The sequence below is a fragment of the Electrona antarctica genome (genome assembly GCF_951216825.1).
Source record: "Electrona antarctica genome assembly, chromosome: 21".
In the NCBI taxonomy this organism is placed as follows: Eukaryota; Metazoa; Chordata; class Actinopteri; order Myctophiformes; family Myctophidae; genus Electrona; species Electrona antarctica.
This window is the reverse complement of record NC_136802.1, coordinates 11141085-11159506: the sequence shown is the minus strand read 5'-3', so window position 1 is coordinate 11159506 and position 18422 is coordinate 11141085. Positions and strand designations below refer to the sequence as shown.

At 46.8% G+C, this 18422-nt stretch overlaps 1 protein-coding gene across 1 annotated transcript in view; it reads right to left on the bottom strand.

Moving 5' to 3' along the window:
• Nucleotides 1-18006, bottom strand: part of LOC306913843 (neurexin-2-beta-like) — a gene marked incomplete at both ends in the record, with an annotated part of 54078 nt that extends 36072 nt beyond the window's left edge. Inside the window, 2 exons of the mRNA XM_079490653.1 lie at nucleotides 15481-15570; nucleotides 18000-18006. Of these exons, the coding sequence (XP_079346779.1) occupies nucleotides 15481-15570; nucleotides 18000-18006 (97 nt within the window). The remainder of the gene's footprint in view (nucleotides 1-15480; nucleotides 15571-17999) is intronic.
• Between the last annotated feature and the right edge of the window lie 416 nt (nucleotides 18007-18422).

Here is an 18422-nt window from a genome sequence, read left to right as displayed (position 1 = left end):
ATATATATATACGTCGCTAAACATGGAGTTATGTGTTAATCTCTGGGTTTGGCAACTTTAACGTCAGAGAACTGTGTGACGTCTGAGAGTCGGAGGTGCATTCGGAGTGGGTGGTGAGGACGATTCGGGGGAAAATCCCTATCTCCGACTCCTACCCCCAGCCTAGCACCCAGCCTGGGAGAAATGCACACACATGTACGTGGAGGATGCAGCTTCTCCACGCTGATAGAAATGGACCGTTAAATAAATAAATAAATAACGTCAGTCGCGGTGCAGAGCTTCAAAGCGGATCACTCGAGGGACGAGGTCGGTCGGTTCGTCGGTCTATAGATGCCGGGGCTCATTCATTGGCCGCCGGCCGGGGCTTCGATTTCCTCGCCGAGAGGATGCGGTAATGAAGCCTGCTGCGTCTGACCCTCTCATGTGGTGCTGGCGGTGGTGGTGGTGTTTTTCTAGCTCTCGTTGCAATGGTGAGAATGCGTCAGGCCCCCCTCGTTGCTAGGCAGGGAATCAATATCCCTCGAGAAACGTGGGGGGCCTTGAGCTCCTTACAGCTCGCCATCACACGCATCGTACACGCGGTGACGCGGGCCTGCCAATTTCCCTCGCCTCGACCATCTTGGAAGAGGAGATGTTGACACACAGCCTGAACTGCAGCTAGACTGAAATCACACAATACTGTACATCAAGTATGGCCCTCGTCTTGTTCTCTTTGCTTTTCAAGTCAAGTCAATGGTCCAAGGTTGGAAATCGCCAATTAATGAATAAGGGGAATAAGATTTATTAGTTCTCTAAATAATACATTTTAACCAGTATTTTAAACTTTAGCTGTTGAAAAATAGCAGATCTACAAGCTCATAGCGCCGTGCTATGAGCTTAAAAATATATATATATATCTTTCACAGTGAACGTTTTAACTCAAATATTTGCTTCTGGGGGGGTCCCTCCCTGGAACAACATATTTTCAGATGGGGGTCACATGGCCAGATACATATCATTCTTGGGGTCCTTGACATGAAAATGTTTGAGAACCACTGATAAAGAAACATAGGGTTTTCAGAAAACCGTTCGGACATTTTGTAGCATCTGTTCCCATGTCTTAATGGGTTAAGCCCGCACCGGAAAGGGCATTCAGCAGCGAGTGATTCACACTGAAATAACTGGCCACAGCTCCACGGCTGGCGTTTTTCGTTTGTTGGGAACCACCTGCCAGGCAGGCACCTTTCTGGCTTGGCGAGAGAGAGAGAGAGAGCCCCCCTCAACTTGTCTAGGTGAGCAGAATCGGGAGCGACAACGCCACGGGATAATACATTCCCTGCGCGGCGAGCGCGACCATGGAGACAATTAAGGAAAGAGGAGTTTGGACAGGGAGTGAGACGGCAGGGGGACATGTGAATGGACAGGAGCGAGAGAGAGAGAGAGGGTGACAGACGGAGGTGTGGGACAGGGAAAGGAGGCCGGCGTGTCAGAGAGACAGAGTCGGTGAGCGGAGGGGATGAGGAGAGAGAGAAGAAAAGAAAAAAGAAAAACACGGTGAAAAGGCCAGTGAGAAGATACAGGGGGTGAGATGAGAGAGAGAGAGAGAGAGAGAGAGAGAGAGAGAGAGAGAGAGAGAGAGAGAGAGAGGTGGGAGTGAGTGAGTGAGTGGTGGTAAATCAGACAACCTCCGTGGGGATGGAGTTGGTGAAAGAACAGAGGAAGAAATGGAAAGCCCTGCAGTGCTAAATGCACGTAGGAGGAATCCAACACCCAGAGAGTGAGTCACACATCTCACTCACTGACCCCTGTTGTCTCGTGGTGTGGTGAGCTAATCGTACTGGACGCCTGGAGCCTACGTCCTCCATCCTGCCACATGCATCAACGCACTGGTCAGCAGCACTGACCAGCAGTGGATCAGGGGTAGAGTGGCCGGTTGGCAACCGCAAGGTTCCCAGTTCGAACCCGGGCTCCCCCAGAGTTAGTGTGGAAGTGTCCCTTGAGTCAAGACTCTGAACCCCTAATTGCTCCCGATGTGCAGGTTGGTGCCTTGCATGGTTTCCTCTGCCAACGGTGTATGATTATGAATGTGTGTGAATGGATAAATGTAATGTACAATCTATGTAAAGTGCCTTGGATAAAAGGTGCCATTTACTCTTCTGTATGATGTACAGTATCTATGCAGTATGCACGCATGTATGTATATAGATCGGTAGACGCACGCACGCACGCACGCACGCACGCACGCACGCACGCACGCACGCACGCACGCACGCACGCACGCACGCACGCACGCATGCACGCATGCACAGAGACAGGCAAGATATGTCTATGGCATCAGATGGAGCTCTGGCTGGTATAATTACTGCATGGCCGAGGCGAGCTGAGCCAGAGGAGTGGGTCGGGGGCCTGGGTGCATGGGTGGGCCACGCTCGGCTGCCTAATGCACAGATTGGCTGTCGGAGGCTGAGCTATAATGGCTCACTGCACCCCCCCGCCACCCCCGACACCCTAACCACTAACCACCCAGAGGAGAGGGGAGGGAAGGATGGAGACTCTGTCCACTCCTTCCAATAGGCCATTGGTTATTGGTTTGGTTCTCAAAGTGGGGTTCGGCCGGGGACCCCCTGAGGTCCATGGGGGGAGGGGACCCCGAGAGGTCCATGGGGGGAGAGGGGAGGGGGTTTATGGTCATGATTCACAAGCATCCTGGATGGCTTAAGGCTTCTTCATGCTCCAGTTTTAGGTGATAAGGTGACCACCGAAAGGTTGGTTAGTAAAAAACAACAGAGATGTGTTTGGCTAGGACGCCTGGACCAGCAGCTGAGAGAGGCCTCTCTCTCCCACAGGCATCATTACGCCTCTCTCTCTCTCTCTCGGCGGTGGCTCAGGGGTAGAGTGGCCGGATGGTAACCACAAGGTTCCCAGTTCGAACCTGGACTCCTCCAGAGTTAGTGTCGAAGTGTCCTTGAGCTGCAAGACACTGAACCCCTAATTGCTCCTGATGTGCTGGTTGGTGCCTTGCATGGTTTCCGCCGCCATCGGTGTATGAATGTGTGAATGGGTGAATGTAATGCACAATCTATGTAAAGTGCCTTGGATAAAGGTGCTATATAAATGCACCATTTACCATCTCTCTCTCTCTCCTCCTCCTCCCTCTGCCCATTGGGGGAGCAACATAATGATGGCGAGGAAGCCCCGGCCGCCATCTGAAATGTGGCCACCGTCTGAAATGTTTGCACTTAGCAAAGCATGCAGGTGGGCGGCTCAGCCTTGGATTCACCTCCCCCAAATACACACCACTTTGTGGCGTGATTGACAGCCGACCTAGCAGTGTTTGCACGGTGGGCTATATGGAACGTGGCTTGCATCATATAGTTCTCTTCCATATATCTAACTCACCAAAACTGGCCCCGCACATCCTTTTAAAAATGGAAATGAAAGAAATGAAAGAAGGGTGGCTGAAGACGGAAAAGCTTATGGAATGTGCAACATAATTATCTCCTCAGTGCCAAGGCCCTCTTTGGTATAATTAACAGGGAACTTGCTGTTTTTCTGGACTCCCCCCAGAAGTTTAGGTTGGACCGGGCACAAAACCATGAAGTAATTGTGCTTGACAAAGTTGGTAAGGAGCCAAATGCAATGTGAAGCTATACTGCAGTGGTTCTAAAAGTGGGGTCCGGGGACCCCCAGGGGTCCTTGAGGGAGTTCCAGGGGGTCCCCAGCTAAATGATAGTTTGGAACCAAATGGGCCCTTATGGGTCTGTAACCCTGAGAGTGTACAAATGGACCCTAACAGGTCCATTTAGTTCCATTTGTACACTCTAAATTGATTTTACATTATACATTGGGGGTCCCATGGTCTCCCATGATAGAAATGCCATTAAATGGGGGGTCCAAAATGGGGGGGCAGAGGCCTCAGCAGTCAGTGTATAGAGCGCCGCAGTCCCGCCCCCTTTCATGACGACGCCAGGCCCAGGAAATTAATCCCAATGCATTTTTCCCATAGACATTTCAAAAAGTATTTATTTAAAGACATTTTAAGCGTCGTACGAAGCCAACTCGAGTCGTGACAAATCATGACAACAAACACAATATTTTGGACCAAACAAATAATTACAAAGAAGAAAAACAACAAAAAAAAGTGTTGTAACCTGCCTTTTTTTTCTACTTTCTAATTCTTTGTTCGGCCCAAAACATTGTGTTTATTGTCATGATTTGTCACGACAAGAGTTTAGTTGGCTTTGTCCGTGGCGTAAACGTCTTTAAATAAATACTTTCTGAAATGTCTATGAGGAAAATGAACGGGGATTTATTTTCCGGGTCTCTCGAGGGGGGGGCGGGACTGCGACGCTCTATAGAGCCAACACAGCAGACCGACAGCGTGTGACAGTCCGGGGGCGTGGCTTATACCTCCGTCTGTGGGTCTGAACTTAAATAAGGAGGCGTTATTATCGCTGAGACAAATGGATAATAATAGCGTAACGGGTAGCTGGGGACAGCTGGCCTCCTCCTTTTCTCTCTCTCTCTCTCTCTCTTTTTTGTTTAATTCACTCCAGCTGTGACGGTGCTGTTCTAGGCCATTTCATGGTAGGGGACCCATGAAATAAACCCAGCAAGCATCTCATCAGTCTGGCATCAAGCGAGGCGATATCTACATATTGTATCTGCAAGGCACTTTTTCTTTTTCTGCTGATGAGCAAGCATGTCGCCAACACGCCATTGCCCCCCCCCCCCCCCCCTGCTTTCCATGAAAACAGGGCAATTATAAGTATTCAAGCGCAAAAAGAAAAAAAGAACAAAACATAAAACGCTGCAGGGAACGCATGCTCTATCTACTGAAGTGACATTTTGCGAGTGTGGACGACGTGCCAGCATTGGATGTTGGCCTATTCGCTGACAATGAAATGTCACTCGAGTATTTTAACTTTTGTGCGTGCTCGTGCATAGTGTTGGTTCCGTTCACATCGCTCGAGGCATAGAAACCAAATGTCATACTGGCGTTGCATCTTTACATTGACTTCTGATTCACATCATTTTGACCTGAGATCAGATTCTAAAAATGTCTTCTACATCCTGACAGTTTTCTGAAAAAGCTATGTTTCTATGTCAGTGGTTCTTCAATTTAAAAAAAATAGCAGACCTACAAGCTCGTAGCGCGCCACTCGGTGGCGCGCTATGAGCTTGTAGATCTGCTATTTTTCAATAGCTAAATTATAACATAATGTTTAAAACACCAAAAGGGGTTCCCACCCAAAATGGGTTAAGCTGACGAAGGACATGACACGCACTCTTGTTATGAGGTTCATGGATGCATGTCAGAGAACCTCAGCAATGCATGATGACCTCACAGTGCATGGCTGGAATTGTGTCCAACGCTCTTGTTTTCAAATAATCAGCGATTGAGAGAGATGCACCCAGACCTGGCAAACCAGTAAGTAAGTAAGCCTTGCCGAGCCATGAGGCCCATAGGGTAGGAGCCTAACTCCTGTTTCTGTAGCCATGAGGCCCATAGGACAGGAGTCTAACTCCTGTTTCTGTAGCCATGAGACCCATAGGACAGGAGCCTAACTCCTGTTTCTGTAGCCATGAGGCCCATAGGACAGGAGTCTGTTCCTGTAGCCATGAGGCCCATAGGACAGGAGTCTGTTCCTGTAGCCATGAGGCCCATAGGACAGGAGTCTGTTCCTGTAGCCATGAGGCCCATAGGACAGGAGCCTATCTCCTGTTTCTGTAGCCATGAGGCCCATAGGGCAGGAGTCTGCATAGGGCAGGAGCCTAACTCCTGTTTCTGTAGCGTGAGGAAGCACACCCCTGGACATGACGCTAGTATGTCACAGGGACTTACCCCTAAACTTGGATCTTTTCTATAAGCTTGTCAATTAAATGTACACATATAAAAGTATGGAGAAATCCATGGTGCTTAATTGGCAAATGAATCAAATAGCCTTTCTCTGTAATATGTAGAATGCCATTCATTCATTCCTCGACATTCATGGAGTGATTTTACTTAACTTTCAGTTAAGATAATCCAAGTCATATTTTATTTTCACGGCTCGATAGTTCGCGCCATCACAAAGTGTATGCCGTTTTGCAGGAGCTTCAAAATGCCAGTAACCCGAGGGCCTCAAGTAGTTTTAAGGCGCCCCATGACTGTATACATCTTCGGATAAGAGCTGCACGCTTATCTCTTAAAAAGGGAGCGACACAGAGAAGTCAATTCTTGGCGGTTACATATTTATTTATTTATTTTCGTGGCGGTGTTCCCCAGTGAAATCAGGAAATCTGCGTGTCACTCTTGTCGTCTCTAAAGAGAGAGAGAGAGAGCCGGCGCCTGCCAAGTTCTGGAAGACTATACTGGCAGAAAATGACAGAGAGGAGGGTACAAAGAAGGGAAGATGGGGGAAAACGAGACGGGTGGGACGAGCGGATAAACAGCACTAGAGAGAGTGACAGAGAGACGGAGAGGATTTAGGATGACAGATCCATCACAAGGAGGGGGAGAGGCGAGGGAAGCGGGCCATGCACATCTGAACGAGTTTAAGCTTGGGACTGAGCCGTTGGAAACTTTCGGGACTCTTATTTTTCCCCTCTATTGGCTCCCTATAATGGCTGCCATTTTGGATTTAGTCAGCAGGAACAGAGAGGGCCCAGGGATGTTCACTCTGATCTGCCTCAAAGTCTTGGAGAGGAGAGGAGAAGGGATAGAGCATGGGGAGGCCCTGAACGAAAGCCTGCATGGCTCTCCAGCCTTTTTGCACTGCACTGCAGAGCGGGAGTACTAGGCAACTTTGATGATCCAGAGTGCCACTAATGTTCCACACTCACTCCAGAGTGCCACTATAGTTCCACACTCACTCCAGAGAGCCACTATAGTTCCACACTCACTCCAGAGGGCCACTATAGTTCCACACTCACTCCAGAGGGCCACTATAGTTCCACACTCACTCCAGAGGGCCACTATAGTTCCATACTCACTCCAGAGGGCCACTATAGTTCCACACTCACTCCAGAGGGCCACTATAGTTCCACACTCACTCCAGAGAGCCACTATAGTTCCACACTCACTCTAGAGGGCCACTATAGTTCCACACTCACTCCAGAGAGCCACTATAGTTCCACACTCACTCCAGAGGGCTACTATAGTTCCACACTCACTCCAGAGGACCACTATAGTTCCACACTCACCCCAGAGGGCTACTATAGTTCCACACTCACTCCAGAGGACCACTATAGTTCCACACTCACTCCAGAGGACCACTATAGTTCCACACTCACTCCAGAGGGCCACTATAGTTCCACACTCACTCCAGAGGACCACTATAGTTCCACACTCACTCCAGAGGACCACTATAGTTCCACACTCACTCCAGAGGGCCACTATAGTTCCACACTCACTCCAGAGGGCCACTATAGTTCAACACTCACTCCAGAGGACCACTATAGTTCCACACTCACTCCAGAGAGCCACTATAGTTCCACACTCACTCCAGAGGGCCACTATAGTTCCACACTCACTCCAGAGGACCACTATAGTTCCACACTCACTCCAGAGGGCCACTATAGTTCCACACTCACTCCAGAGGACCACTATAGTTCCACACTCACTCCAGAGAGCCACTATAGTGCCACACTCACTCCAGAGGACCACTATAGTTCCACACTCACTCCAGAGGGCCACTATAGTTCCACACTCACTCCAGAGGACCACTATAGTTCCACACTCACTCCAGAGGGCCACTATAGTTCCACACTCACTCCAGAGGACCACTATAGTTCCACACTCACTCCAGAGGGCCACTATAGTTCCACACTCACTCCAGAGGGCCACTATAGTTCCACACTCACTCCAGAGGGCCACTATAGTTCCACACTCACTCCAGAGGGCCACTATAGTTCCACACTCACTCCAGAGGGCCACTATAGTTCCACACTCACTCCAGAGGGCCACTATAGTTCCACACTCACTCCAGAGGGCCACTATAGTTCCACACTCACTCCAGAGGGCCACTATAGTTCCACACTCACTCTAGAGGACCACTATAGTTCCACACTCACTCCAGAGGGCCACTATAGTTCCACACTCACTCTAGAGGGCCACTATAGTTCCACACTCACTCCAGAGGGCCACTATAGTTCCACACTCACTCCAGAGGGCCACTATAGTTCCACACTCACTCTAGAGGGCCACTATAGTTCCACACTCACTCTAGAGGACCACTATAGTTCCACACTCACTCTAGAGGGCCACTATAGTTCCACACTCACTCCAGAGGGCCACTATAGTTCCACACTCACTCTAGAGGACCACTATAGTTCCACACTCACTCTAGAGGGCCACTATAGTTCCACACTCACTCTAGAGGACCACTATAGTTCCACACTCACTCTAGAGGGCCACTATAGTTCCACACTCACTCCAGAGGACCACTATAGTTCCACACTCACTCCAGAGGGCCACTAATGTTCCACACTCACTCCAGAGGGCCACTATAGTTCCACACTCACTCCAGAGGGCCACTATAGTTCCACACTCACTCCAGAGGGCCACTATAGTTCCACACTCACTCCAGAGGGCCACTATAGTTACACACTCACTCCAGAGGGCCACTATAGTTACACACTCACTCCAGAGTGCCACTATAGTTCCACACTCACTCCAGAGGGCCACTATAGTTCCACACTCACTCCAGAGGGCCACTATAGTTCCACACTCACTCTAGAGGGCCACTATAGTTCCACACTCACTCTAGAGGACCACTATAGTTCCACACTCACTCTAGAGGGCCACTATAGTTCCACACTCACTCCAGAGGGCCACTATAGTTCCACACTCACTCTAGAGGACCACTATAGTTCCACACTCACTCTAGAGGGCCACTATAGTTCCACACTCACTCTAGAGGACCACTATAGTTCCACACTCACTCTAGAGGGCCACTATAGTTCCACACTCACTCCAGAGGACCACTATAGTTCCACACTCACTCCAGAGGGCCACTAATGTTCCACACTCACTCCAGAGGGCCACTATAGTTCCACACTCACTCCAGAGGGCCACTATAGTTCCACACTCACTCCAGAGGGCCACTATAGTTCCACACTCACTCCAGAGGGCCACTATAGTTACACACTCACTCCAGAGGGCCACTATAGTTACACACTCACTCCAGAGGGCCACTATAGTTACACACTCACTCCAGAGGGCCACTATAGTTCCACACTCACTCCAGAGGGCCACTATAGTTACACACTCACTCCAGAGGGCCACTATAGTTACACACTCACTCCAGAGGGCCACTATAGTTCCACACTCACTCCAGAGGGCCACTATAGTTCCACACTCACTCCAGAGGGCCACTATAGTTCCACACTCACTCTAGAGAACCACTATAGTTCCACACTCACTCCAGAGGGCCACTATAGTTCCACACTCACTCCAGAGGGCCACTATAGTTCCACACTCACTCCAGAGAACCACTATAGTTCCACACTCACTCCAGAGGGCCACTATAGTTCCACACTCACTCCAGAGGGCCACTATAGTTCCACACTCACTCCAGAGGGCCACTATAGTTCCACACTCACTCCAGAGGGCCACTATAGTTCCACACTCACTCCAGAGGGCCACTAATGTTCCACACTCACTCCAGAGAGCCACTATAGTTCCACACTCACTCCAGAGGGCCACTATAGTTCCACACTCACTCCAGAGGGCCACTATAGTTCCACACTCACTCCAGAGAACCACTATAGTTCCACACTCACTCCAGAGGGCCACTATAGTTCCACACTCACTCTAGAGAACCACTATAGTTCCACACTCACTCCAGAGGGCCACTATAGTTCCACACTCACTCCAGAGGGCCACTATAGTTCCACACTCACTCCAGAGAACCACTATAGTTCCACACTCACTCCAGAGGGCCACTATAGTTCCACACTCACTCCAGAGGGCCACTATAGTTCCACACTCACTCCAGAGGGCCACTATAGTTCCACACTCACTCCAGAGGGCCACTATAGTTCCACACTCACTCCAGAGGGCCACTAATGTTCCACACTCACTCCAGAGAGCCACTATAGTTCCACACTCACTCCAGAGGGCCACTATAGTTCCACACTCACTCCAGAGGGCCACTATAGTTCCACACTCACTCCAGAGAACCACTATAGTTCCACACTCACTCCAGAGGGCCACTATAGTTCCACACTCACTCCAGAGAACCACTATAGTTCCACACTCACTCCAGAGGGCCACTATAGTTCCACACTCACTCCAGAGGGCCACTATAGTTCCACACTCACTCCAGAGGGCCACGCTGCATACTGTCGGGCAGAAACCTCTTATCTCCCTATTTTAACTTCTTTTTTTTTCATAATGCCCTTTGTCATTCTATGACACAAAGGTAGCAAAAATTGCTGATCTACAAGCTCAAAACTTGACACCTTGAATTATTCGTTATTTCAAGTGCATTTAGTTTATTTATGTAACACAACTTAAATGCAAATACATTGGACCTAAAAAGAAAACTACTAAGACTGAACAAATTAGTTTGCATGTTTGGAATTGTAACAGCTGATGAAATCAATAATATATCAGTATTCCAATATTAACCTGAGGGCCACATTAAGTGAAGGTGTGGGGCCGCATGTGACCGCCGGGCCGCATAACGCACATTTCCAGAGCGACTACCCTTTGTTTTGGCCAGTAAACTCTGCAGATAGCCTGGGGTCCACCTATGCTTTCTATGGCATAGGCAGCTCCCGGCAGGATCCGCCAGGAGAATTCTAGACGCAGGTGCAGACGATCAGAAACCAGCAGAGAGTGATCGACGTTTGCGCTACTGTATGTCGTATTGAAGTGGACTCGGACCCAGACTTTTTTTTCTCCCTGGATAAAAACGTCAGGGTTTCCGAGGCTACTCTGCAGATGACCGTCAGCACATTATAGTCAAAAGCTCTCAGCCGTTCTCCGCCGAGGCGGTGATATTGGACCGACGGGACCCCAAAAGCAGTACGGGACCCCCCCCCCCCCCCCCCCTCCGTCTGTCGCCCCGTGCTCCTCTGGGCTCTTTATGGAATCGACTAAACGCTGCAAAAACGCAAATTGGAAAAGAAAAGGCAGAGGGAGACCCCTGGGAGGCTGATGTTGTGTGTTCACTCTGGTCAAAGGCGCTCTGAGGCATGTATGTGATTGCCCTCTGGGAGCACGCTGCAGTAATACGATCACCCAGCAACCCCTGCGGAATGACTTGGGAGAGCCAAATCCTTCATGTTGTTGTACACAATAGAATCTGGAGCGTTCTTACTCCGGCGGTGTAGAAATGGACCTGCGAGGGTTTCGTTTTTTACATTTCATGCTCGCGATTTTGTTGTGTATACTGTAGTTTCCAGCCTGGAACATTATAAAGAGAAAGACCAGGTCAGATGTCGGCACACAGAAATCGTTCCCCGTTCTCATTATTACATACACACACACACACATCCACCACAAGGAGGCAAACACCATTGAACCTTCACAGCAGATAGATGACATACTGTATACGGTGCAACTGTAAACATCACAATGTCGAAAAAAACACAATTTCAGTTATTCCTCTGAAGTGAAAACAATAAATGTTAAAGGGACCTTATTCCATTTCTCAAAGAGAAAACAGTTATACAGAAATAGGATTTTTGTTTTGGAGTTTAAAGCCCCAAATGGTCACAATAAGTCAACTTTTTAAATTTGGTATTTTAGTTAAAAAAAAGGTTTAACCCTCTGAGTCTTTGTATTTTGGGGTGAATGGGAGTCAGAACGGGGGACAGAAACTTTCTCTAATCAGTTTAATTGTTTTGTTCTCCATTTAGAAGGGGTTAGAACTTAGTTAGCTATTTATTTTTGGTTTTTTAACGATCTGCACAGCCTGTCCAAAAAATTTGACATCCAATGGTCCAATTGTGCTCGAACGTTATAATCGTTGTTTAGAACATGGTTAGAACTGAGGGCTTTTCTATCACGTGGCGACCCCACTGTGTGGTAACAGTAATCCAGTGGGGTTCAGGTTCGTTGGGAGGGGGGCGGCGGAGGGATTTCAGGGGAGATGGAAGCCCTCAGTGGTTATTGGGGTGGGTGAGGTTTGATGTTGCTGTTCGGTGGTTAGATTCTGGTTAGATTCTGCTTAGATCTCACGGTTAGAGCTTCATCTGCTTAGATCTCACAGATCTCACGGTGGGAGCTTTATCTGCACATGGTTCCACATCAAAGCAATAGATATAGCTTTAACCCTTTGAGCTTGGAAAAAGTCCACTACTTCCTCGTCCTCTTGTACCTTCCACGTCCCCCCCGACCGTTGTTCCCGCATGTCGGACTAATGCTCTGTCGTAATTACGTTCGGATCCCTGTCCCTAGTGACTGCATCTAAAAATACATTTTAAGTTCAAGAATCTACGAAATATATCGACATGTACACAGCAACGTTGACTTTGTAGGCTATCGTATCATTTTGCAATTCAAATAATCGGTATCGAATCGTTTTGCAATGTGAATAATCGATTGTGTCAATAATACGTACTTGTGCGCTGTATTTAGCCATTTTAGGAAGAACAAATATTTATTACTTTTCCATTCAATATCGCTACACTTTCTATCTTTCTATCGATACATGTGTGTATTCTCTGTGTTCATGTCAAGGTACAGGTTTGTCTATAATGTGTTGAATCACCGTTTACTTTTTTATCCATCCCTTAAAAAACCTGCACTATCCACATGTCTTTGCTAAATAGTTACTGTATCGATTTTAAATCGTTGAATCGTATAATGACCCAATATCGTCCACGTATCGTATCGTCAACCATGGATCGTGATACGTGTCGTATCGCTGTATCGTTACACCCCTACTACGCACGCATACTGTATATGCGTCCGTGTCGCAGAATAGGACATGCTGTTCCAACAACGCCTTGCCTTTGAAGTTCTCAATAAGGCATATTTATGAGACCTTGCTTTTAAGCCTAGATAAGCCCTACCATTTTCACAAACGACTCATTTTAGGAGCGGTGACCCCGATCTGAGCCTGTTACTTGTTCAGCATGTTTCATAAAAAATAAAGAATACAAGTCGTGGAACATACAAGGGGGTTAAGAGTTTTGTTTTGAATGCTATTGCACTGCTGTCATTTCTAAACGCCATGACAAAGGGAAAAGTCATCCAATTTCAAGCTCATTTTCCAAGATGTTCATAGCATTACACAAAGCCTTTCATACTTTAAGTTATGTGTTTTTATTGGTTCAATCCATAATTGAACCTTCATCTTTTTTTAAGAAATTCTGCTTTGTGTCTTCTAAGCTCTCTCTCAGCAGGAGGTATTTTCCCCAGTGCATATGGAGAGAAAGTCGAGTTAAATCTGGCGCTGAATGTGCCTGTTGTTTTGTTTTCATGAAATAAACATGCGAGTCACCCGTTTATCCCATTCCACTGTCACATGAATACTTAATTTAGCTCTCGGGTGACAAATTTCCGTCTTTGAATTCTTCCCTGGGTAATTGGCATTCACGATGCCATCTAAAAGTGTAAAGTCTGCCCTAAGGTAACGAGCTAATGCCTGTAATTTAAACGATTTAGATTTCATTACAACTCTTTTACTGACTGTGCAAACTGAATACAGAATGCAGAAGTCTTGTGGTTGAAGATAACATACGATACAGTCTAAGTCAAGGTCTTTTCAATGCAATATAAATAAACTCCCATGGTGTTATTATAGTATAGGCAACCATTGGCTGCTTTTCTCCCTGACTTGCAATGAGTTAAACAGGTCTGCAACCTATTGTGACTACTTACTGATTCAATCGCAGATTTGTTTTATACACGTGTGATTTCTTTCTTTCTTTCTCTTTCTTTCTTTCTTTCTTTCTTTCTTTCTTTAAGAATCAACCACCTTCAGCAGCACAAACAGCACAAGACGAAGAAGACAAGGAGGTATTGGGACGTTTGAGACACTCAAAGGGTTAAATAATCATCACTTTGATACAGATCACATTTTGTAAGAAAATAAATAAATTACTCAGTGTTAGGTTGTGGTTCGTGTAATTAGCCCTCATACACACACACACAGAAAACATGTTCTGTGTCTCGTCTGTGTTTAATGGCCGCTATAATGCATTTCCAATGGGAGTCACATGGTTTGACCAATTGTTTTTTGTTTTTTGACGGCCGTGTTCTGCCCATCAAACACAAATGTTTGGTCAAACCGCACGTGACTCCCATTGGAAACGCATTGTGGCGGCCATCAAACACAGACAAAACACAGAACGTGTGTTCTGTATGTGTGTATGGGGGCCTCACTGAGCAAAACACAGTCCCTTTAACTTTTAGTGACTTTCAATTGGGGGCTTAATTGTTATTTTCCTGCAAATTATGCAGTAATAAAGTTATATATATATATATTGTTCTTTGGGGGAGGGGAGGCTAGGGGGCATGAATAATTGAATGTAATCATAACTTTAAGCAAGTTCACATTCATCAAAACACCAGACACAAAGGAAGATGAAGCATATATATAGACGCAATTCAATATACTCTATTTACAACTTGCCAAGTTATACTGGGAGGTTATACGTTGGTTATTTGGGGGGTTAAGACTCTGAGGAGGTGCAGCCCCAGTCGAGGTGGTGTTTTAATGTGACTGTGATAATCAGGCTTAGTTACAATTCCAAAACTGGCACAGCAAGTAAATTGCCAATTACTATGCAGGTTGTAGATTCCCGCTGCTTTAATACTCCAGCCTTTGGAATGGGGGAATTAAGTTAACTAACGTAGCATTTCTGGATAATAGGTCGAGAAGGTTTCTGTTTTATAGTTTAGGTTGTTTACCAGAAACTGCATGGACGGACAGTGAGAAGTAATGCCTGAGGGGAATGCACGGTTTGTTGTGGGGTGAGCGGGGGAGCCTTAATCACAGTCAAGGTTGTTAACCACTTAAACCCTAGATACTTCATTAAGCGGAGTCCCCCAGGGCTCTATACTTGGTATGCTCCTTTTTTTTCTCCCCACCACCCTCTGCATTAAATCTCTTAGGAAAATAGCTAATCTACAAGCCGGCATTACCTGCATCCAGACAGTCGCATGACGAAGACGCAAGATGCAGCTTAGTGCAGGCGTCACTTCCTGGTTTTTTAAACAGCAGGTGGATGGAAATGAAGCTCCACCCATGCAGTGTGGGTGGAGCTTCATTTCCATCCACCTGCTGTTTAAAAACCAGGAAGAGACTCCTGCCGCTCGCGCCATCTTGCCACCCGCATTGCGCATTGCGAGCTTTGCAGATCGGCTATATGTTTTGTCAAATGTTTTAGCTATAGGGTTCATGTGGTTAAATATATGAGGGGATGCACACGGTAAAACGTGCCAATGTTATGCACCCCTGTTGCCTGTTCCGTGTGGCACTGCACCTCCCCCAGAGCTGTGGTTAACGGTAAGGTTAGAACGGTTAGATCATTAGTGTGGAGTTAAAGGGATTTTATTACCTTTGTCGAGTAGCCACTCGTCAACTACCCGACCGAGTCGGTATGGGATTCTTTGTCTAGCAATAGCCAGGCGCTCACTATCAAAGTTCCCTTTAAAAGAGAATTTGGAGAAGACAGATTCATTTCAGAGAGGTTACAAAAAGAGATCTGGAAGTTGAAAAGTTAGAAGAGGTTAGAGGAAATAAAGGGCAACATGGCAAAAAGGTTTAGCATGGTTATTGTACTTTAAAAAAGCAGCTTTAGTTAGGTTGGACAGGAGGGTTTTGTGGCTGGGCTGGTTAGACAGGTTAACAGCATTCTAGTTACCTTGGGTTTAATATGAGAGGTTTTTTTTTTTAATCAGCTACAGCAAGTTAAACATGTTTATGAATTATTTAGGTACGATACGATTACATCTGTCTAACTGAAACGATCAACTTATATGGTAGCTGTGCGCAATGTGAACAAGAGAATAATGTCAATTCATTTGGTTAAATTAAGCCAAACAAAACACATGAGCAGTCATTTAAAAAAGCATCAGCACAGTTAGAACATTGCCACACCACAAGTTAATGAAACAGCAACAACAAAATTAAATCATTGTCATGAATAAAACATGGTTATATCATTTCCCCCCCGATAATCAAACATGGCACATTTTCATGGTTATTTCAAGGAAGACATTTTTCTGTTGCTGTTCAAGGGTCCTGATTAGCGAAAACACCAGATGATGAAACAGGGGAAAGTGCCAGGGCTCGTTTGCACTCCAAACCAGTTAAGAGCTTCCTTCCTTTCCACCTCTGTATAGTCTTGCACTCCTCAGCCGTCACTTGGTAATTACTAGTGTCACTTCATCAGCATGTGATAGACACTTTATTGCTGTCGCGCTAAAAAAAGGATGTGGCACCGCCGCAAACGTCGGGTTTATATGTGGTGTTACACAGGGTTATCGAGGCCATATCTACAGATCTACAGACGGAGTTAAGGGGAACTGCTCAGGGCTAATATGGTGGGTGGGCTTCATGGGCTTGGGTTACTGCCAGTGCCAGGAGACTGTCTGCTGGGGCTAATGGCTAGGAGGAGTAATGATATGGCATTCACTGCCAAAAGATATATGTGGGGGTTATTATACTAATTGGGAGTATATTTTTTTAAAAAATGTGTGAAGTGAGGGGCGCTCTTATCATCGTACATCAGCACGACGTATATAATAGACACTATGGGCTCCATTTTCGTCACCGCTAAACCCCTTCCTTATGCCTAAACTTCTATGCCTTTTTTACTATTTTGAAAAACATTTTTGAATAGTTCAACTAGCCAATCTACATTGACACGTTGTGAGCTTGTAGACTGGCCATATTAACTATTCAAAAATGTTTTGCAAAATAGTAGAAAAAGGCAAAGAAGTGGGTTTAGCGGTGACGAAAATGGCCCTAGTGTCTATTTGCTCAAACACTATGACGTAAAATTCTCCATTCATTGTCAATGGGAATTTAATGTTTGTGTAGGACAAAGTTTGTGAACATACACTAAAAGCTGGATATAGGAGGGGCTAGCGGCCCTCAAAACATAATAAAAATTGAAATATGTGAGCATGGCTCAAAGAACATGCCTGGATGCATCAACTAGTGCTGTATTTAATGCAATGTAATGACTGTATGCCTGAGTTGCAGTACAGTCTGGGATCAAAGTCTAAGTGCTGAAAGGTAGACACACGTAAGGCTGTACAAGAACGTATGAGTAAATCTTTGCCATTGTATTCCCATTATATTCTCTCTCTCTCTCTCTCTCTCTCTCTCTCTCTCTCTCTCTCTACTGCAATGCTCTAAATAGACCACCTCAGTACTGCAGTACCTCGTTGTACTCCCCAGGGGGGTCTCTCTACCCACGCCTGCCTCTGTGTGCATGCAGTACTGGAGCACACATACACTACTGTGTGTGTGTGTGTGCGTGTGCGTGTGCGTGTGCGTGTGTGTGTGTGTGTGTGTGTGTGTGTGCCCGCGCGTGCACGTGTGTGTGCGTGCATATGCATATATTTGTGCAGGTGTGTATGCGATCACTTGGGTGTACATGGGAGAGAGCAGGGCAATAATATAGCCCAGAGAAAAAAGCTATATAGGATAATGAGAGGAGAATGGAGAGAATGAGAGAGAGAGTATAAGAGTGAGAGAGAGAGAGACAGCGAGAGAGTATAGAGAGGGAGAGAGAGAGAGAGAGAGAGAGAGAGAGAGAGAGAGAGAGAGAGAGAGAGAGAGAGAGAGAGTATAGAGTGCGAGAGAGAGAGAGAGAGAGAGAGAGAGAGAGAGCACAGATGGAGCGATTGGGAGGGCAGGTATAGACGGAACATGTTAGGTGTGAATGTATGACTCATGTACATTCACATCACCACACGGCCAGCGCTACAATAGGCATAACAACAGCGCGTCTGTCTGTGTGGTACAAACGCGCGCCGCAGACATGCACGGTGAGTGTGAATAAAGCCTGCGTACGGACGTGTGTGTGTGCATCTGTCTGTCTGTGCACAGCTCTTGTCCGTATACGATGCATCGTGCGAAGCGAAGGGCACTCAAGACTCGTCTGTCTTGGAGAATTGCCAGGTATCGCTTCTCGAGACGAGAAAACGGCTGTGGTCGAGAAGGCAGCACGGGCAATTACAGGACACGTACGGCGCTCTCTACTCACAGCCCCCACATATTATTAACCACGCACGCACTGCTACCATCGCCATATTTAGAGACGGGGAGAGAGAGAGAGAGAGAGAGAGAGACAGAGAGAGAGAGAGAGAGAGACAGAGAGACAGAGAGAGAGACAGAGAGAGAGAGACAGAGAGACAGACAGACAGACAGACAGACAGACAGACAGACAGACAGACAGACAGACAGACAGACAGACAGACAGACAGACAGACAGACAGAGGCATTGGAATACAAAGCAAGAATAAGAATGAGTGAGCGTCACGAGGC